This window comes from Ictalurus furcatus, chromosome 16 (assembly GCF_023375685.1).
Source record: "Ictalurus furcatus strain D&B chromosome 16, Billie_1.0, whole genome shotgun sequence".
In the NCBI taxonomy this organism is placed as follows: domain Eukaryota; kingdom Metazoa; phylum Chordata; class Actinopteri; order Siluriformes; family Ictaluridae; genus Ictalurus; species Ictalurus furcatus.
Window position 1 is genome coordinate 25,665,097 of NC_071270.1, and position 22,496 is coordinate 25,687,592.

General features: G+C 40.4%; 2 protein-coding genes across 3 annotated transcripts in view; one reads left to right on the plus strand and one right to left on the minus strand.

The window, feature by feature from the left end:
* The first annotated feature begins 1,717 nt into the window (after positions 1–1,717).
* LOC128620619 (follistatin-A-like) lies at positions 1,718–12,218 on the plus strand. Its single transcript, XM_053645826.1, has 6 exons — positions 1,718–2,628; positions 4,583–4,774; positions 5,314–5,532; positions 7,604–7,828; positions 8,031–8,261; positions 12,123–12,218. The coding sequence occupies exons 1-6, from the start codon at positions 2,478–2,480 to the stop codon at positions 12,134–12,136; spliced, it is 1,032 nt and encodes a 343-aa protein (XP_053501801.1). The 5' UTR covers positions 1,718–2,477; the 3' UTR covers positions 12,137–12,218.
* A 2,794-nt stretch (positions 12,219–15,012) lies between these two features.
* The window catches only part of LOC128620620 (ADP-ribosylation factor-like protein 15), a 73,574-nt gene continuing 66,090 nt past the window's right edge, over positions 15,013–22,496 (minus strand). For both annotated transcript variants that reach the window (XM_053645828.1, XM_053645827.1), the window contains one exon: positions 15,013–22,303. In XM_053645828.1, coding sequence (XP_053501803.1) covers positions 22,151–22,303 — 153 coding nt within the window. In that variant the 3' untranslated portion in view covers positions 15,013–22,150. The remainder of the gene's footprint in view (positions 22,304–22,496) is intronic.

Sequence of the window (22,496 nt, forward strand, 5' to 3'; positions counted from 1 at the left end):
ACCCTGGCAACACTGTACCTAGCAACGTAATACGTCGGGATGAACCCGGAAGTAAAAAAAATCTCCGTTGCTATGTTGTACGCTTTTACTTTTAAAGTACTCGTAATTTATATATTTTTTTTGTTGGACACCAATTTTAGATTAGATATTGTCTCATAAATGTATAATATATTAGATTGTTTAACTGATTTTCGTCTTACTAATACAACCTAAAATTCTAAAAGATCCCACAACTGCTGTAACATTTTACCACCAAGATGTAATGAATCATTACATAAAATAAACAAACAAACTCAAAATGTTGAACAAACTCAAAGAGGAAACAAGGATAAAATTTTAGAGTACATAATGTTTGATGAAGTCCGTGCAGGTCAGGTTTTCTCCGTGTGAAATAACACGCAGCGCTTGTTGGCCGCTAGAGGGAGACAAAGTGTCAGGATAAAAGCTCTTACTGACTAACATGTCATCGTTTGGAATTCTATTATTTGTAATAAATTGTAAAATAAAGGCACGTTTAAATTTTCATCATGGTGAATGCAAACTTTTACACGCAACTGTTGATTTAGCATTTCCACAAAAAAAAAAAACAAACAAAAAAAGTTTTGCTGTGTTATGAAATGAATTCTGTAATATTCGATTAACGCTTGCTTGGCCACTAGAGGGAGACCGAGTCTCTGATTTTATTCCCATCACTCAGAAGCGCACTTTAGAACAGAATATTTTACTTTGGGTTTAGTCTGAAATATTTATTCACTCCTAAGTGAACTAAATATTATATATTTCCTTTCACACTCCTTTAGGTATATTATTAGTGTTATTATTATTATTATTATTATTATTATTATTATTATTATTATTTAGTAGTAGGACTAATAGTAATAATTTTTATTTTAAAATATTATTTTTTTCATGTTACGAAATTGTTATTATGTTAATCCCATTATTATTATTATTATTATTATTATTCCAAAGTGCTTCCTTGCGCAACAGTTCGCAGTGAGAAAAGTTCCTAGCTTTATAAATGTCACCTGATAAAATGTTTTCGGTCAGTGAGTGAAGTTTCCCAGCCCTGACCCCGCCCACCGCAACTTTCTGAACCCCGCCCACTGAAAAACATTCACATGGTTGCCAGATTGGGAGGATAAGCTATGGGTCGAGTTGTTTTTAAATTTGTTCCTTTTTAGAAATATAATTTAGATTGTGATCGAGTAGTTACAGTTTTAACAGGTACCGTAGATATTATTACATTTGTATTCAGTGTGGGAAACAAAACAACAACAAAAAAAGATGTTTATCGTTAACGCTTTGATCAGAAGGTTCAAGTCCCATTATTGTCAGGCAACCACGTCTTATCGGGGTTTAAATAGCAATAATTCTTATCAGTATGTCTCTAAATGTCACAGTAAGGAATTTTTATATATCAGCGCGTACTGAAGTGTTTTATTCCTCTAATACCACAGCAGTTTGCCAATGATGTGGTTTGTCCTCAAAACAAGTTCTTGTTTACGTTATAGCAGCAATAAAGAGTCCTTCAGCATCCTCTCCTTTCCCTCAAAGTTAATAATACAAAACAACCCACACAAATTGCCGTGTTACAGAGAAACCGCAGAGAAGCGTAAACTCCTCTGTCCTGAAGATGTCAAAAAAACTTCAACTTGCAGCTTTACCTCTGACCATGACAAAGCGCTGACACTGGAGACTCCTTCCTCTCTAATAACTTGTAGATAAAAGATTTCTTTGGATAATAGTTTCAAGAGCTTTTCTACTTGGAACTCTTTCTAACAGGGAAACACACTGTTGGAGGGTTTTATGGAGGACTTTCCAAGGGTTCCTTCAGGGAGATGCTTAACGGTTTTCTACAGCTGTCTTCAACCTCTTTCATATCCTCTGCATCATTACAACGCCTCTTTTCCGAATATTTCTTTTAAGTGTCGCCGCCTCATGCGTCCAGGGTTCCGGGTTCGATCCCGAGCTCGAGTTACGGCCTGTGCGGATTTGTCACGTGCTCTTTCAGTGTTCCTCTGGGTTCTCCGGTTTCTTCCAACCTCCCAACCTCCCAAAAACAAGCCACTATGCTAAATTGTAATAAATCCCTACGTGCAAATGAGACGGACCGGCATCCCGTCCAAGACGTATTCCGCCTCACGTCCAGTGTTCCTGGGATAGACTTCGGATCAACAGCCACTGTGACCAGGATAACACGTTTACCGACACATCCTCTTGGAAATTCACTTATTTGTAATGAGTTGTAAAAAGAAATGCATGTTTACATTTTCTTACCCAGCCATCAGTGCAAACCTTTTAAGCGTGAGGATTTGTCATTTATGTTGCAGAGGGGTTTTTTGGGGAAGGTTTGGTTTTTTGTTTTTTTTGTTTTTTGTAAGAGGAATTTGCTCAGATGAGAGTCGCTCCAATCTGGCAACCCTGGAGCACAGGCGCTCCTATAGATTTAAAAAGCGGGAGTGGATGTGAGCTGGATGACAGAGCCCGGCTGGGATCAGTGTGAGGAAGAGCACACCGGGATTATCAGCATCAGGATCGGGATTAGTTTTGGGATCAGGATGCTCCGCTTTCCGTCGCTGCTTGTGCTCTGGCTCGCGCACTTCATTGACGAGCATCGAGTTTACGGTAATAACGCGTTATAGCTGCTGTCACGTGGGAAATCAGGAAAATGTGGAATCCTGATCCGATCAGAGCTAAAAGACTTCTCTGAGCAACTTTTATTCATTTATTTTATTTTTACACCGATTTCAGTGTGTTCTTCTGAGATGAGATGAGATGCGCACTTTTAACCGTCTTTGCTTTATTTATTTATTTATTTATTTATTTATTTAACGCTTCATCACTTCCAGAAAATAAACGAGCACCTTTCAAAGTACAACCCTTTTTTTATTTTCGGGTGCCTTTAGCAGGGAAAGTGAATGTGGAGGGGCTTTAAACCGGGAACGTTTCGTCTGAAGGCGCACTGGGGAAAATGCGCAATAAATAAATAAATAAATAAATAAATAAGAAAATGCGCAAAACTTGCGGAGTTTTCTTGTTTGTTTATTTGTTTGTTTGTTTGTTTGTTTGTTTCCCTCTTTTATAACTTTGATCCCAGGTGTTGTTTTTTCTCCTGTATATAAGCGCACCGGTGGCTGTGAGATGGTGGGATCTGTTTCCGCACAGTTCCAGTGTGTGTGTAGTCGTCACCATCATTTCGGTATTGTTTAAGGAGTTTAAAGCGCAGTGTGTATTTTAGAAGTGTGTGACTTTTTAACACACTGTGTCAAGTGTCTCGGGCAGCTTTTATAATGAAACTCATGCCTGGTCTGGGGCATCTTTTAAGGAACAAGGGGAACCAAACAGTGCTGTTCCTTTAAAGGTACCTTTACGGTTCAGTTATGAACCTTAACTTTTTTATAAAGGTACTACATCCACATTTCCACTCACAGAAGGTAAGGGTACTGACCGAGAAACAAGGACATGTACAATATGTACAAATCCAGGGTGCTGTGGAACACTTTTTAGTGCTTTTTAGTTATAAATGATTTCTGTTCCTGCGTTACTTCCTCCATTTCCACCCTTTTCTTAGTTTGACTCAAATCTCATGTGCGCAACCCATAATAAAATAAATAAAGGTACCAAACTGCACTTTTACTTTTCCCTGTCAATGGTGCCATATCATCAAGGGTTCTCCTTCTACAGTACCTAAAGATACACATGTTGTGAAACTTTAATGAGCTTTTTTGTTTGTTTGTTTTGTTTTGTTTAAAGGAACATCCGTGGTTCTTAAGGTCTGATTATGTGCCTTGACTTATTTTTAAAAGGTGTACTTGATGGTCCCATGCTGTCAACAACAAGGAATAGTAGGCCTACAGTTTGGTACTTTTACATCCGAGAGTGCAGACTGAAGAGAAATTTGAGTCCTTTGTGTAAATTACTGCTTTTTTTTTTCTGCTTTCGTGCGTCCATTTCCATCCTCAAATCTTAAATGTGTAGTCCATTGCAGTACGAGGAAATAAAGTGTGCTTTTTGTTGTTGCTGGGGTGGTACTGTAAAGGGTTCATGTTCTGTACTAAACTGCATTCCGTGTAAAGGTCCAGCACTGATGCAGCAAGGATTTTCTTTCCTCTTCTATAAGGTTTGCCAAAAAAGAAACAAAACTGAATCTTAATGTAGAATTGCAATATAGATTAAGGTACTAAACGTACTTTTTCTTGGTGCAGGACTGGTGTTATCAAGATTACAGTGATAGTGTGTTTTTGCATTTCATATGTAGATTTATAACTAATTGAAGGCACAACTGGAACTTAAGGACCACTGATGTACCTTTTAAAGCTTTACATTTTTAAAAGGTACACAAGGGGCACCTTCTCAGGTATAAAGAGTACTCTTGATGGTAGTATGCTATCAACAAGAGAAAGTACCTTTATTTCTGAGATTGTGAGACTGAAGAACCCAGATTGGCACTGATAAGAAGCACCTGGTTGAAGGGAATTGGTCTGCTCGGAGCTGTGCGTGGTTTCCATACTCGGATAAATTCAGCTCATCGTTGTGTGTAAATGTGTGAACAATTTCTCCTCGTGATTTCTCTCTCCAGCTGGGAACTGCTGGTACGAGCAGGGGAAGAACGGCCGCTGTCAGATGCTCTACCTGTCTGAAATGAGCCGGGAGGACTGCTGCAGGAGCGAGAGGCTCGGCATGGCGTGGACCGAGGAGGACGTTCCCAGCAACACGTTGTTCCGATGGCTGCTCATGCACGGCGGTGCACCAAACTGCATACCGTGCAAAGGTACGCCTCTCACCCGGAACAGATTTCCCTTCTTTTGCCAAAAAAAAAAAAAAAAGAACCGAAAATGAACCTTAACATCGATTGCAAATAGATGTAGAGGAGCATTTGAGTGCAAAAGTTTGCATCCCTTATAGCTTATGGGTTTAAAGGGTATATCTAATTTGCAATTTATATACAGAAAGGAGGAGAGGTAGGGGAGGAATGTGGGGTGAAATGTGGAAATGCGGGCATCTTCTGGAACAAGACACACCCACAATCCAAAACATGAGGCAAAAAAATAAATAAATAAATAAAGACGTGAAAACAAAGAAGAAAGAAATTAAAGATGTCCCATGACCTGATCTGAAAGAGAAATGAGATCTCTTTTTTTTAAATTATGTTTAATATCTTAACATGTGTGAATTTAACATGTTTTCATTACTTACGATAAAAAAGGGGTACTGAAGGGTGCGCAAACTTTTGTACTCAACCGTACAGCAGTGTTACAGAGCTGGATCGATTGCTGGACTGACTGATGGATTGATTTGTGACCTGTACAGAGACGTGTGATAACGTGGACTGTGGTCCTGGGAAGAAATGCAAGTTGAACCGGAGAAACAAACCGCGTTGCGTGTGCGCTCCGGACTGCTCCAATAACACCCTCAAGGGCCCGGTGTGCGGCTCGGACGGAACCACGTACCGCAACGAGTGCGCACTACGCAGAGCCAAGTGCAGGAGATACCCCAACCTGGTGGCCCAGTACCAGGGGAAGTGCAAGAGTGAGTACAAACACCTGTGATTGTGAACGCTGCATAACAAAATAAATAAATTCAACCCGGTGGCCGATAAAGTTCTGGGATCTGAACTCGAAACCTTCGGATCACGTTTACTGACGTTTACGTCACTGCTTAAGTCTATGTTTAACCCTTTTCCTCAATGCGCTCTGTTTTTCTGACTCTGAGATGGATTAACGTGGATTATGGATTATTCGTGGACTTTGTACATTTTTATCTAAGGTTAGCCCTAAATCAGGTTTGATAAAGAATTTCGGATCTGTTCCAAACCCTGGCTGGGATTAGTCTCAAACTTTAGGATTTGAAACTATTTAACTAGCATTACTTGCTTCAGGGGTTTCCTCTGGGTACTCTGGTTTCCTCCCCCAGTCCAAAGACATGCATTATAGGCTGATTGGCGTTTGCAAATGATCCGTAATGTGTGAATGATTGTGCCCTGCAATAGGTTGGCACCCCGTCCAGGGTGTCCTCCCACTTTGTGCCTGTGGGATAGGCTCCAGCTGTATAGTGCTGTGAAAAATTATTTGCCCCATCCTGATTTTCTTCTGTTTTTGTGTATATTCCATACTAAATTGCTTTAGATTTTCAAATGAAATGCAACATAAAACAAAGGCAACCTGATTAAACACACTATACTGGTTTTATTTATTTATTTATTTATTTTTAATTGAAGCAAAAAAAGTTATCAATCACCTGTCACCTATGTGAAAAACTAATTGCCGGCTTAAACTTTAAGTCTGGTTGTGCCAGGTTTAGCAGCAATAACTGCAACCAAACGCTTCCAATAACTGGAGATCATTATTGTCTTGCTGCATAATCCAGTCGCGCTCGAGTTTCAACTTACGGACTGAAGAGCGGACATTCTCCTTTAGGATTTTCTAGTAGAGAGCAGAATTCATGTTTCCCTCAATTACTGCATGTTGTCCAGACCCTGAAGCAGCAGAGCATCCCCACACCATCACACTCCCTCCACCATGCTTGACTGTAGGTATGACGATCTTTTTGTGGAATTGTGTGTTTGGTTTACTCCAGATGTAACGGGACTCCTGTCTTCCAAACAGTTCCACTTTCCACTCATCAGTCCACAGAACATTCTCCCAAAAGGTTTGAGGAACATCAAGGTGTGTTTTGGTGAAATTCAGACGAGCCTTAATGTTCTTCTGGGTCAGCAGTGGTTTTCACCTCGCCACTCTTCCATGGAGCCATTTTTGCCCAGAGTCTTTCTGATAGTGGAGTCATGAACCGTGACCTTTATTGATGCAAGTGAGTCCTGTAGGTCCTTTGATGTTGTCTTTGGCTCTTTTGTGACTTCCTGGATGAGTCGTCGCTGTGCTCTCGGAGGAATTTTAGAAGGTCGGACACTTCTGGGAAGGTTCACTACTGTGCTGAGTTTTTCCGTTTGGAGATAACGGCTCTCACTGTGGTTCTTTGGAGTCCCAGAGCCTCTGAAATATCTTTGTAACCCTTCCCAGACTGATGTACTTCAATCACCTTCCTCATCATTTCTGGAATTTCTTTCACCTTTGGCATAGTGTGTTACTCCGTAAGACCTTTTAACCAACTTCCAGCTGTTGAAAAAGTTCTATTTGAGTGTAGATGTGATTGAACAGGGTTTGCAGTAATCAGGTCTGGTTGTGTCTAGTCCAGCTGAACCCCATTATTAATGCAGTTTCATAGATCTGGGGAATTAGTAACTACGGGTGCAAATACATTTTCACACAGGCCCAGTTGGTAGTGGATAACTTTTTTTGCTTCAATAAACAACATTATCATTTAAAAACTGTATTGTGTGTCTACTCAGATCACCTTTGTTTATCTTAGATTTTGTTTTCATTTGTGAAATAATTCAGTATGAGATCTACACAAACACAGACGAAACCAGGATACTTTTTTAGCTAGACTATGCATTTCATTTCAAATCAACTTGTTGACGTGATAAAGAACGAGCCTGGCAGGCTAAGTGCATGAACATAAACAGAGTTAAATAAAACGTGACTGCTTAATTACGAAGGTTAAAATGTTACAGGTCGTATCATCCCACTGTGTTTCCTCACAGAGACGTGTAACGACGTGCACTGCCCGGGAAGCTCGTCTTGCGTGGTGGACCAGAACAACAACGCCTACTGTGTGACCTGCGAGCGCGTGTGTCCTGAAGTGACCTCACCCGAGCAGTACCTGTGTGGGAACGACGGCATCATTTACGCCAGCGCCTGCCATCTCCGACGAGCCACGTGCATTCTGGGAAGGTCCATTGGGGTGGCCTATGAGGGCAAGTGCATAGGTAAGACGGGATTAGGGATCAGGATTAGGATCAGGAAGTTCGCTGATTGGGGGCTACACTTAAAGAACTTAAAGTTCTTAAAGCTGCATGATGCAGTTAAATAGTCCTCATTTGAAAATGTGGGCTTCATTAGCTAGCCGTGATGTAATAATAACACATGACTCCACTTTAGTGTGTCTCGTTATCATATTCCTGTTCTCAGACGCCCACTCGTGCGACGATATCCGCTGCCCAGACGGAAAGAAGTGTCTGTGGGACATGAGGACGGGTCGAGGACGATGCTCCGTGTGCGAGAGCGAGTGTCCCGAGAGTCATCCCGGAGACAGCGTGTGCGCCAGCGATAACGCCACGTACCGCAGCGAGTGCGAGATGCATCGGGCCGCCTGCTCGCGAGGCCTCGTCCTCGAGGTCAAACACTCCGGGTCCTGTAACTGTAAGTAAAAAAGAAAATGATTTTAACTATTTCTTTTATTTCAGTAACCAATGAGAGGAAAGTGTTTGAGCGGTTCGTGTTTTAATGCAGGTTCGGTTTGAGTTCTTATTTTGAAATAACGGATACATACAAAAGTACTCAAAATAGTTACCCGAAAGCACGCTGTAAAACACTCCCAGCACCACCGAGGTCGTTAACCAGGGTATTACTGACCTCTGTTTCCCATTTACACACTATCAGCTTCTCGCTTGGTTTATTTTTTAGCCCTTTTCAAACATTTGGTGATTTTATTTCTTCTAGTTAAACGTAAAAGTTTGCACACTTTTAGTACAAAAACGAAAGAGCCAAAGTCATTTATAACATCTGGATATCTGGCGTATTTGGTTCCACAGATGTTCATTTATTTCAACAATTCGAGTTGTTTTTCCGCAAAAAAAAAAAAAAGCACAAACACACAAAATTTTTTGTCTGTAATCAGCGATCATGTACGACTTTTTTTTAAACGAAGTCCGCTTCATTCTGTTCCAGTTAATTAGCGTTTAATGGTTTCAGATGGTAAATGAAATGCTCTGGCGTTCCCATGACGACAGAACCATTTGGACAGCATTAGTTTTCTGTAGTAATTCCGATCGATTCGCTCTGGGATAAAATTCACGAGGTGGGCGTGTCTTTACGATGTACGCGTGATCGTTGCACTAAAAACTCCATGCGTACTACACACACCTCTTTTTTTATCCGAACTGATTGCTTTGACCTTCGGTTGCTTGTCGCAGGGGTGTAGGTGTGGCCGTCATTAATAGGTCACGTGTTTTGCAAAAAATGTTTTGCTCTAACAAACTCTGGGTTCACTCAGGGTGACTCCTGTTTGCGGGGATATTTATGCAAGTTTAAAATTTTTTACTTGTCAAACTATATTAATTTTATTCCCCAGTTCAATATTAAGAGCGACAGTTGTGATCAAAATGATTCAACCCCCATCTCAAATCAAGTTTATTGTAAAAACGTACAGACTTTCAGATGTTTGCGATGAACAAATCAAACAAAAGCGACTGAAATAGTTCGACACGACGAATACTTCGTGTTTTCCACAAATTCAGCTGAAAATGCAACTTATAATGATTTCTCCAGTCTCAAAATTATTCACCCCCTTCATGGCGAGAATCTTTAGTACTTAGTAGAGCAGGCTTTTGCTGTTATGACCTGCTGGAAACGAGATGCAGAGCTTCTGCAGCGTTCCTGAGGAATCTTCTCCCGTTCCTCATGAGCAGTGTCCTCCAGTTCAGGAATATTCTTGGGTTTGCGTGCTGCAATCGCCGCCTTCAAATCCCACCTGAGATTTCCTATGGGGTTCAAGTCAGGTGACTGTGATGGCCCTGTAGAATCTTCCAGAACTTCTTCTGTAACCAAGCCTTGGTGGAATTTGAGATACGCTTGGGATCATTGTCCTGTTGGAAGGTCCAGTGATTCCCAAGCTTCAGCTTCCTCACAGACGGCATGAAGTTTTCTCCTAGGATTTCCTGATACTTCACTGAATCCATCTCGCCTTCCACACGCTGCAGGTTTCCAGTGCCAGAGGATGCAAAGCAGCCGCAGAGCATCACCGAGCCTCCACCATGCTCGACTGTGGACAGAGTGTTCTTTCTTCATTCTTCTTCCTCCAGACGTACCGCTGATCCATCGTGCTGAAAAGTTCCAGTTTTGTTTCATCGCTCCACAGAACACAATCCCAAAACTTCTGTGGATTATTTATATGATTTTGAGCGACTTTTCTTGTGCTTTTGGGTCAGTACTGGTGAACATCTTGGAGTTCTGGCATGGAGACTTTCTGAGTTTAGTACACGCCTTACTGTGCTCACTGAAACCTCAGTGTCTGTTACACCAGGTCTCGCTGCAGGTCTTTTACAGTCACTCGAGGGTTTTTCACAACCTGCCTTCTCACAAATCTGCTTGCAGCCTTGATAGCTTCCTTTTTCTGCCCCGTCCAGGTATTTCAGACATTTTCTACCCCAAGCCAGTTCAGGTATTTCATGTGTTCCAGCTCAAGCACACCTGCTGTAACTAATGAAGCCCTTGATTAGTTTAGTATCAGGTGTGCTTGAGACAACACCTGCTCTGCATATCTGTGCTGTTGTGAGGGAGTCTATTCAGGGGGGTGACTAATTTTGAAACTGGAGAAGTCATTATAAGTTGCATTTTCAGTTGAATTTGGGGAAACCGCTTGAAGCATTCCTCGTGTCGAACCATTTCAATCGCTTTTGTTTGATTTGTTCATCGCTAACAGCTGAAAGTCTGTAACTTTTGACAATAAACCTGATTTGCACTGGGGGTTAAAAACTGTATTTTGTGTAGATTCAGGACACAATCAAAATCAAGTCTATTTCAGTTCCAAATTGTAACACTACATAGTGGGGGGGTGAATTTTTATGAAAGGTACTGCTATATGTTTACGAAAAAAGCAGAATATTTCATTTTGTTCTAAGGGCGTGGAAACCTTTGCAGTGTTCTCTGTCATCAGTGAGATTTCCAGATGCTGGAGATGATCAAATCTAGTCCAAAGCTAAAGGAGATTTATAGTAGCAGTAGCTCAGCTCTCCCATGACCAGGCGTGTTTTGGTTTCGGTCCTGAAACTGAAAAATACGAGGTGATTATGTGATATGGCAGGACGGCACGTTATTAACGCGGCTCTGGAGGATTTATGTGCCGTCTTATTATTCTCCTTTATACGTCTGGCAGATGCTTTCCGAGCGAGACACGATCCAATCCAAGCTGAGCATTTGAAGGTTACGAGTCTTGCTCAAGGGTCCAGTAGGGGCTTACTGGCAGTTCTGGGATGTAAAACTCACGAACCCTTCTGGTCATTAGCACAGAGCTAAGATTTTAGTGTTCCATGTCTGGGTTAAAAATGTGACCTTCACAAAAATATTAAAGGTGCAGTCAGTGATTTTTACATAAGAAATTATTTGGTCATATTTGGCATATTTCACATCTCTGGTAATATCTAAACTCGAAAATAAATAAAACTTTAAACGATGTCATTCGTCAAATCCCATACAAGATGACGTACAACAGTTTTCGGTTCTCTGAATGCACCCGAGAACTGTGATTGGTTTAGCCGGATTGTGACCTACAGAGGCCTTTATTTTTTTCGTGCAGTTTTGCAGTTTCGTGGGTACGGGATACCACGTCAGGGACAGGAAATCATAAACCTAAAAGTTTCAGCCACTATTCTTGCTCAGTTTGCTAATTTGAAATGAAATTCCGCTCATGTTTTGGATTATCTTTGCTCATCTAAAGAAATTTAAGTAGGTGCCGTAGTAGTAGTAGAAGTTCGAGCTCACCCGAAGACATAACAAGTTGCTCATGTTGCTTTGAAGCTGGTCTTTTGTGGGCATGGAGCGACCGCTTCGGTTGTTGCTTGTGGGCGTGGCCAGTCTAGCGTGTTTTTTTTTTTTTTTGCAGTAGCTACATGCTCTGCGTCGTGCTAGCTTTGTTCAGATTAAATTAGCAAATCAAGCTAACTGTATTAACAACGTACGTTCACCAGCATCACCAACGATCTCTCCGAACTTTTTTCCCTTCGTAATGCTAACGAGACAGGATACGATTAATGGGAACTGTCAACGGGAACTAATCGCAAGTAGGAACTAAAGTTGTAAGTGGGGAATTGAGAAACGTTGGAGCAACACACGCTATCGTATCAGAACAACCTGTTGATCGAGAAAGCTCCGCCCTCTTCAGGCTTTCTTACCAGAGCATGTTTTTGAGGGTGTGGCTTTGGAGCGAAAATCCCTTACTGCACCTTTATATAACAGAACATGTGAAGGATTGCGAATTGAAATCACTCTTCTTTTCATTTCCAGGCGTTGACCACTGACTCGTCCTTCCCGTCCCGTCGTACGTGGATCCCGACCTGCTTCGTCACGTGAATCAGACAAAGCAGCAACGTTTCAGATGCGTTATTACGGGAAGGAACAACAAAAAAAGATAATTTTTTCCGAAAAAAACAGACTTCTTTTCTTCCCTTCTCAAGCCATGAGCTCCTGCGCTGCTGTGTTCCTCGACAAGCAGAGAGAGGATGAAGAGGAGGATGAGGATGAAGGTCTGGAGAAGACAGATTATCGCGACTGTGATGTGTGAAGCGGTGCGACTCGGCTCCGGCGCAGAGTCAGTATTCAGACTGTACATAGACATACACGCTAATTTATTTTCCACAATTAAAAAAATTTAAAAAAGAAATAAAAAAAGAAATAAAAAAAGAAGAGGAAGATTTCATATAGCCGTCTTCTGGATGTTTATTTATGTGTTACTTTTTATTTATACACTTATAAAAAAAGTCCGACTGAATTTTATCTTTGATCTCGTGTATAATATCCACAGAAAAAAGCAGCATTATTTATTTAAAAGGTGCAATGTGTGATGTACAGAGAACCGAGATTGCATTTTCTCCAGCGTCATACCCTCTGTGTGTGTGTGTGTTTATTCCCTTCTTCTCTATTTTCCTTATTTATTTTGTCCTTCCCATCTTTCCTTCATTTTTTTTTTACCTCTTTCTTTACTTTCCTTATTTAATTTGATCTTTCCTTATTCCCTCCCTTCTTTGTCCTTTGCTGTCCATTCCGTTTCTTCCTTCTTCTTTCTTTCATTTCCTTCTTTTTCTGATTCTCTTTTAATTTCTTCCATACTTTCCCCATTTCTTTTCTCCATCCTTTAGTTCTTTCATTCCTTTTTTCTTTTCCTTGCTTCTCATTCTCTTCCTTCCTTTCTTCTTTCTCCTTTTCCCAGTCTTTTTTGTTCTTTATCTCTTTCCTTTCCTTCTTTTCCCCTTCCTCTATCTTTTCTTTATTTCTTTCCTTCCTTCCTATCTTTCTTTTTCCTTTTCTCGCTTTCCCTTGCTTCTTTCCTTCCCTTCTTCTCTTTCCCCTTCTTCCAATCTTTTTTGTTCTTTATTTTCTTTCCTTCTTTTCCCCTTTCCCCATCTTTTCTTTCTTTCTTTCTTTACTTCCTTCCTAGCTTTATTTTTCCTTTCTTTCCTTTCTTTCCTCCCTTACTCACTCCTTTCCTATTTGTCTATTTTTTTGCTTTCTTTCTTTTCCTTATTTTATTCACTTTTAATCTTTCTGTCTTTCTTTCCAGCTTTTTTTTGTGTCCTGAACAATATTTTCCTTCTGCAGCCTTGTGTGTGTTGCTCACTAATAAATGGATCTGGTTTTGTTTACACTCAAAGCTGGTCTGTAATTAAACTCTTTATAAGCGCTCTGTTTTCTTTTTTCCACAGAGACGCTCGTTCATGTGAAATAAATAATGTGACGGTGTTTATAACGTTAAAGGTGTGGGGGTTGTTCGGCGTGGTACGGATGAAGGATCTTTGTTAGCGTATTAAAAATGTGCCATAATAAACGCTCGGATGCTTTTTTGGCTGTGTAGCTGACTCAGCTCGGTTTATTCCAGAATGTAAAGGATGAACTTTATCACTACGTCTCATTACTGTCTCTATAATCTCAGAGTTATTAATGTATAGTTTCTCTTTTTTTTTTTTTTATTGTTCACTGTACATAAAATAAACAATGCTGTTTGTAAACATGCAATACAAGTAAAACGGAAAATGACATTATGACTTCTTTGCGTCTTTTATCATTTTTAAGCCGTTATGAATATTTCGTGCTTTTTTAAAAAAAAAACTGATTTGTTGTTTTGTAACCAAAAAAAAAAAAAAAAAAAAAAAAAGATTCGGGGAAAAAAATTCTCGTTTAAAATCCGGCCAATAAGTGAATATTTTATTATTGAATTTTTTTCTCTCGTTATATCTTTCTTTTTTTCCGTTCATTTCTTTTTTTTTTTTCACTCTTTCTCTCTCGTTTTCTTTGTTTCTTTACTCTCCCTCACCCCGCTTCTCTCATTTTACTTTTTCTTTTCATTATTTCCTTCTTTACCTTTCCTTACATCATTCCTTCCGTTCTTTTATTTCCTCTGCTCTCCTTCTTTCCTTAATTTCCCTCTTTCCTTATTCATTTCCTTTTTTGTGGACGTGCCACAACATTAAATGTAACTATAAATGGATAAAAAGTACAATGTATTATTCATTTAATCATAAATAAATGTAATAATTGGCTGCGGTATAAGAGGAATAAAACACTTTGGGGTGGTAGCAGATGCTCCGCTTCATCACATCACAGATCAGAGTTGTTGATTATTTTACTATAAAAGCTCGACACAGTGTTCATGTTGGAAAACAGCAACTTAATCTGTAGACCTAGGCTATACCTATACACACCCCCACAAACACCCGCCCCCACACACACACACCCATACCCCCACACACAGCCATGGGTATCCTACAGTAGCCAGAACAGAGCTGTCTGGACAGCAGCATGAAAATTAATTTGGCAGGAAGTCGTACAGACAGAGTTAATTGAGATCCTCCAGAGTGTGTGTGTGTGTGTGTGTGTGAGAGAGAGAGAGAGAGAGAGAGAGAGAGAAACACACTTCCTCCCAGATTATATCCTGGCATCTTTTTTTTAAATTACATCAAATAAATAAATAAATAAATAAATAAATAGGCGGCGGCGGTGGCGGTGTGTGCGCGCGTGTGCGAAGACGGGGGGGCGGGGTGTTGAAAGTTCAGCAGTGCTTGAAAGTTTGTGAACCCTTTTCTCTATTTCTGCATAGATACGACATAAAACTTCATCAGATTTTCACACAAGTCCTAAAAGTAGATAACTAGAAACCCATTAAACAAACGAGACAAAAATATTACACTTAGTCATTTATTTATTAAGGAAAATGACCCGATATTACACATCTGTAAGTGGTAAAAGTACGTGAACATTTGCTTTGTTTGATATCCTGACAAAATTGCAAAAAGTTCATTAGTTTATTGATTTATAAAATCACTAATAAAAATAAAATAAACATTACAGATAATAAATAAATGTCAAATGATGAAAACGTAGTAATAATAATTCAAAATCATAATTTAGTAACGAACAAATAACAGAAATAGAAGAATAAAAAAAAATCTCTAGCAAATAAACAAATAAATAAAAAAAAGTACAAAATAAAAATAGAATAATAATTAAAAAGTTCAATAATAATAATACAAAAAAAAAAAAACATAAAATAAAACCCCAGCAGAAAAGGATGCCTCAAAAGCCTTTTGGTGTCATTTATTAAGGCCTTGGAAATAACTGACAACAGTAATAATAGCCGTTTTTAATCTCTGAACACCAAGCATCTTTTATTTATTTATTTATTTATTTATTTATTTATTTATTTATTGTCCCCTGTGCTCAGACAAGCCGTCCGTGGTTCAGAGTGTCCTGACAGAGAGGCAGAGAGAGAGAGAGAGAGAGAGAGAGAGAGAGAACGAGACAGAAAAAAGAGAGAGTAATCATATTTGAAAATGATTACCACAGCAGAGAGATTGTAATCAGAGTCTCGGTGTCTGAGCGTGTTTTGGAAAAATGGAAGGCGCCCTCCATAACTACGTTAATGAAAACGCTGACATGGCAGTCAGACAGTGAGAGAGAGAGAGAGGGCGAGAGAGAGAGAGAGCTTGTTTTTCCCATGGTGGCGGCTGTGAGGCCAGGCTGCAACTCCTGTGACCTTCAAGCCGCCGGGAAGACGGGTTCTGGTGACGGATTGTTTATCACAGCGGAGAGAAATAAAACATTCCAACAGACGTTTGTGAGAAAAGGTGAGGGGGGGAAAAAAAAACCTTCAGCACCATCAAGAAAGTGTTAAAAGATAAACAAACAAAAAAACAATAATAAAACAACTAAACATTAAACAGCGTGGTGTGTTTTGGCTGGCGGAGTTCATTTCCTGTCAGTTTGGCGCTTGGTGTGTTTTTTTTGTTTGTTTTTTTCCCCCTGACAGACAGACATCGCTCCCCACCGTCCCCCGGCTCTGATAGGATATCAATAGAACGTGCGAGCCGGTCGATCTCTACGAGACAGAGCCGACGGTCAGCCAAGGTCTGAGCACGCAGCTTTTGCACGGCTGGATCTGAAAATAGAATATGAAATCCACTTCGGGGCATATTGAAAATTTTGCAGACAAAACAGTCTCTCTCCCTGTCTCCGTGTCCGTCTCCGACCATCCGTGTTTTTGATGTATGCAGGTTCAAAGGATTATTTCTTTTTTTGCCACGGATTCCACACGCATTACTCAGGCCTCGGTTTAATATCCCTCAGTACTCGGAGTACTTTATTGATTTATTTTTCCGTTTTCGGGGAAGCGTAGAAAGCCACATGGGTCCTATGGAAATATCTGACCGCGTGTAACAAGTTGGTGGGTTTTCCTAACTTCATAACTCATATAAAGGCATTTATTTGCACTCGCACACGGACGAGAAAGAAAAAAAACAAAGCCTTGTAGTCCTCGTAGTCTCGGATGTAGGATTTACGAGTACGTCATTTTCGTTTTTTCATTCCCACGTCCGCTTCGCAGATTATACGCATCGTATACGCATCGCGTGCTCCGCTTTTCCTTCTTCTTAATAAACGTCAACGTCGAGCACTTCCATCGGATAACGCGCGCTTCAATTAAACGTCGGCTCGTCGTAAAATGAGTCCACGCTGCTTTGGTGTGTTTCATACGCACGCCGAACATTAAGGATTTAAAAAGGTCAGCCATTTCGATTCGATCACAATCGTTCAAAGTAACAACCCCTTTTTAAAAGTTTATATCCACTTCGTTCAGATCAGCTGTACGCCATTAAAAAAAGTTCAGACTTACAGAAGAAACTCATTTAAAGCAGGAAGGAAAAAAAAACTCTGACGGCATCCTATTGTACAGGTGTGATGGAGAGCAAAGAGGAGACCTTTTTAAGATGATTAACGCAATTCTGGCTGCCATACTGACACTGAAGAGTGTGTGAGAGAGAGAGAGAGAGAATAGATTTAAAGTTTCTATCTTCTGACAGCTTTGTGAAGTTTTTCCAGACATGGTTCAAGTTTAAGGATTAATCCCAGGTGATCATCCGTCTGCATGCTAATATTAGTCTGAGGCTTGATGCTTGACGGTGCAGGTTGACTAAAGAGTCAGACGAAGGATCTCCAATCAACCCCGATGCGTAAAATTTTCTCCCGTCTGAACATTTACAGCCGACGAATGACGTACTTATGAAAACTAAAAACTTGATTTATTCAGAACCTAAAACACGAATGGTATTGTTTGGGGGATTATTTTTCCCTCCAGAGAACGCATATTGGACAGACCGTGCTTGGTCAGAAGTTCCCGCACACGCACGCACGCTCGCTCACATTTTCCACATAAAACCCCCGACAGACAGCACAGAACAGAAAAAAAGGACGCGTCCGGAAGGCTTTTCGCTCGAGATGAGCCGCCGATCCACGGATTTTGCTCTGTGAATTAGCGATAAATCAGCGCATGGAGAGCGCGGTAACCTTCAGATTTTACGAGCTAAATACACGGTAATGAAGAGAAACGGCGTGCGGTGTCGCCTACCCGAGGAAGCCGAGTAGATAAAGCCCATAACGTAGATGACTCATCGGCAAGAGAGGAAATCCTGAGAGAGTAAGGGCTCTGGAAGCCTAGAGGCGAAGGGTTCCCTCCATCTGAGTCATCAGCGAGAGAGATCAGGATGACCCAGATTAACAGAACAAGGCACAAATCAGTAAACGTAAGCTCATGAGACCATTAAATACTAAGAACGGACAGAGGAAGTGCGTCGAGGCTTTCTAGTGTGTCTGTAGTCAGTGAAAGGATTTGTTCCGTTAATATCCGAACCCGTAGTGTAATTAAGACTAAAGTTTTTAAAACATGCCATTTTGGGTTCAAGGTAAATCCCCAAAGCGGTAAATTCCTCTCCTCAAAGTCGGGGGTGCGGGGACTCTGAGGAAACGTCAAGCATAGCCACGGCTGGAAATCACAACCCGTAAATAAAACCTACTATAGTTACTGCCGAGTTCTTCAAGTAAGTTTTAGCCCGTTTGAATGTTGAAAAAAACAACCTCTAAACTCTAGATTATTAGTATAGTGTTGTACACATTTAAACGTCCGATAACAGCACCAGATTGAATGTGTTATTCCTCACCCAAGAGAAACATAATGTGTATAAGATTACCTTATACGCACAGAAAGAAGAGTTTTATATTGTGTTTACGCCGCCAGCAAATCGCTGGCCAATGTTTTGGTCTTGTGCGTTGGCAAAGATATGATTTGACCCTGGCTAGCATCTTTACTTTCTCTGGATATCTTTAAAGTCCCCATGAAGTGAAGTGCCTTGAAACACAAAGCGTTGTTCGATGTGTCGAAGTAATTTCCACTTAAACAGGAAGTTAGGGTGGGGCATATCGAGTGGCGGCTCTTCCTCCTCTTTAAATAACCAATAGCTTTTAGCTTACCTCACAGCACTGGCTAAGCCGTACTCGACAGATTGTTATAATGTCGGGGGCGGGGCACTTCAGATTGTAGAGAGCATTTTATTGGACAGAAACTGAAGTGCAGAATGATGTCATCAAAATTGTTGATCCGTATTGGTGGTAGAAAAAGGCTGTACATTTGATCTTTAAATTTATATGCGAATTTCGTCGTCGTTTTGGAGCACACTAGATTATAGATGACCTTAAGGCGGACTACAATAGCGTCCGTCATTCAGCGCGCTCGAATGAATCCGACCGCTACGTCTGACCGACGTCGTGTGCGATTCGTAAGTATAGTTCCACAAGCATACGTAGCAAATGAAAACTTTTTTCTCTTTTGCAAAAGTCGATAAGTAGCATAGTAGACCTTTTTTTTTTTTTTTTTTTTAAGACTTCCTCAGAGACACGTGAAGCCAAGTGTATTTTCTGAATACTGCTCATGCTGTGTAACACTCTCTGAAGACAGCGCTATCTGCCCTCTTCCACATACATGAGCTCAACGATGATCGTGATTGGCTAGTGTCTCTGTGACCGACAGAAAGCACAACCAGGTTTAGCTCTCAATGATGGATGGCTGTGGATTTCGAATTTCTGATCTCTGGAAAATATAGCAAACGCTTTTCTGTTGCGCTACCTGAGAAACAAACGGGGTAAAAATAAACCAAACCAGACAGCATGGACATTCAAGCTGTTTATCCTGGGCTACTGATTTGACCACAAAAAAATAGAGAGAGAGAAAGAAAAAAAGAAAAAAAAAAGAAGAAGAAAACTAACGTGGCAGTACGAAGCATCCGCAAGAATCGAATCGAGTTGTCGTCAACATTTTTCAAACCTTTCTTTAACAACATTTCATGATAAAACATCAAACATCACAGATTCTAATCCTTTCTCCTACTTCAGCTGTTTATTGTTCATGTTGCTCAGTGGAAATTATGCATAAATTACATTATATATATATATATATATATAAAATATACACACATAATTAACAGTTTGCGACCGACATCACGGCCGTCACGGTCTAAAACGTTCTAGATGTATTTAGATTTGTTCCAGTACAAAGACAGGCACATGGCCTTCAAAAACAACTAAAATAAAAACAAACTAAAATGAACAAAACCTAAAATAAAAACGAGAATCATCTGTAACAAAATGTACAAATTGTATGAATTATAAAAAGGCAGCTAAATCGGCCAGGTGCCAATTAAAGTGTTTTCAAGTGGTACAAATGCTGGATGTATGCTACAAAGTCTAGATGTCCCAGGATTCAGTAGGGCTTAAGCAGGATTTCTTTTGGTTTTAGAGAGACAGCATAATTAATGGCACAGGAATAACACCATGGATTGGGAAGCGATTGGATTGGCACTCAAGTTTGACATTGGGAAAGGAGACGGAGCTTTTTTTTAAAAAAAAAAAAAAAAAAAAAAAAAAAAAAATTATGGATTAGATGAAGGACACTCCATCTAAACAAGAGGCACTACTGACGGTTTGAGAATAGTATAGGAGCGCTTTACAATCAGAGGCAACAGTAAGAAAATTTACTGAAATCTAACGAGACGTAGAAAAGCGAAGGCGAATTCGTTGACGCATCGTGACCTCGGGATTATTAAGGTTCTATCTGAGAAATCTCATCACTTTGTCGTCTTGTCTTTCAAAAGACTCGAAGCCTCTCGGAGGAGAAGGTGACTTTTATCTTTAGATGTAGAGTAATAAAAACTTACCGTACAATACTGCAATCGCCGATTTTACAAAATCATTCAGAAATTACGCTTGTGCATTACACGTAGGAGCTCCGGAACGTACCATCGGAGTACGCTCGTACGAATCATCACTCAAAAATACGTCTTTTTCTCCCCGATAAAACGGGAGCCGATCGACGTACGAATCTGGAATGATTGACGGTCGCGCAAGCGTCCGGAACTCTCCGATATTAATGGACACTGCCTGGAAGCCACGCCTTCTCTCATACTTCGCCTTCTCTCATACTCGCAGTCACATAGAGGGATTTTTAATCTTTAAAATCTAATCGATGTATCCAAGACTTCGCCAACACTAGAAAAGTATATCGTTGACTATATCTACGTAGCTATATCTAGCTGTATTTATTCGATTTCAGCTGAAAATTGTCGAAACGGACGGCACTCGAAGCCGAAAAAATTAATAAATCGATGACATTTTTGAAACAGGCAAATCAATGAAACAGGCAATTTACGAATGAAGTTAACGGGCATGATGATTGAAACGTGATTAAATACGCTCAGAGACCTTTTGCGCGTGGACAACACACGGAGATCAGACAGCCGATTTGTACAAGGGTTATTTCGGAAAAGTACTGTTATGTTTATGTAATATTATTACACCCTCGCCTACTCTCCTTAAACCCCAAATCGGTTCAGGATGATTAAAAATCGTGAGGGGGAAATAAAAATAAAAAATCGGAAAAATCAACACCGCAGAAGTCTACCTCGGATTTTTGATAACGCAAATTTAAAAGTTACATTAAAATGTAGTTGTCGTTGAGCCGCTCAATGTACATTTCACATTTCTGTAACCGGAATGTCAAAACTTTGCTCTGAAAACTCAAACAGAACCTCATAATTCTACGATCACGATATCGTATCTGGCACTACGCCGCTCCGGTGATTCATCCCCGTGATTAGTCACTGGGACAGAGAGACGACGGATCTCCGACAGACAAAACATTTTGATACGTCTTGATATGCTGCGGTTGTAAAAGAAAAAAAAAAAAAGAAGAAAAAAACTACAACAACAGAAAAACAGCATCGAAACGTATCACTAAACCTCAAACAATCCTCCGGAACAATGCATGATTCCCACAATTACACCAGAGAGACATGCAGAGGCATTCCGGTATTCTCGGAATCTTGGAATTTTAGTTGGTGGTTTTAGGGATAAAGTGGTAACTTTCACAGCCGTGACTGTTTAAGACTGTTTTATAGTTTAATAAGTCACTGTAGTTTGGTTGGAGAAAAAAAAAAATCACATACTTTAAGGCTTTTAAAGTACAAACGTTCATCTCGCACACACACACACACACACACACACACACACACGTATACATTCACACACTAAATAGAAAAGAAGAATCTACATAAGAAAAACTATCCAGTTTTTCTACATACCAGGAAAAGTGTTTACCTTTATAAGTTATGTAGCAATGTGCAACTAGGTGTGTATTACACAGGATGTATAACATATAACCGTGTTTACTGACGACGCGAATCGACAGTCAGGTTGTCGGGTACTTGTGGTACTAACGCCAAGAACCTTATAACGTATCATACCTCGAATATATACGATATAAACCCCACTTGTGTGAATCCGTATGCTTCTCAGCCTGCTGTGTTGGAGTCAGACTAACACACACACGTACACAAACGCACATATACACACACGCACGCACGCACACTCTCGCCTGTGGTGAGGTGGAGATCTGTACTGTCCAGAGTGGAGGATGCTGGGATTGGGAGAAAACTCCCAGCTCATATCCTGCCCATCTCCTGGTCCTTTTCCTCCAGCAGGTTGATGAGTTGGCTGAAGCTCTCCTTTACACTGTCCATGTTGTCCACCGTGCTTCCCTCGAGCAACCAGCTCTTCCCCCGGGCCAAAGGTTCCAGCTCAAAATATTTCTTGATCTGTTTGAAGAGACGGAAGGGGTAGTTAGAGAAAACTGGGTGGTCTGCTACCAAAGGCGCCATGTTCTAAAGCGTTTAACGCGTCTAGATGTTAAATATCAGTAAATAAAAAGCCGAAATCCCGCCGATCGGTCGTCTCAAATTCCTCGTTTGAGCGCAAACCCAAATGTCCTATACCCTGAGTGCATAGGTG

Bases quoted from the DNA above. Each gene is read 5' to 3' on its own strand.
- LOC128620619 (XM_053645826.1), top strand. From the start codon at position 2,478: ATGACAGAGCCCGGCTGGGATCAGTGTGAGGAAGAGCACACCGGGATT. The intron at 5,533-7,603 runs GTGAGTACAAAC...GTTTCCTCACAG, and splicing joins GTACCAGGGGAAGTGCAAGA to AGACGTGTAACGACGTGCAC. The intron at 7,829-8,030 runs GTAAGACGGGAT...TCCTGTTCTCAG, and splicing joins CTATGAGGGCAAGTGCATAG to ACGCCCACTCGTGCGACGAT.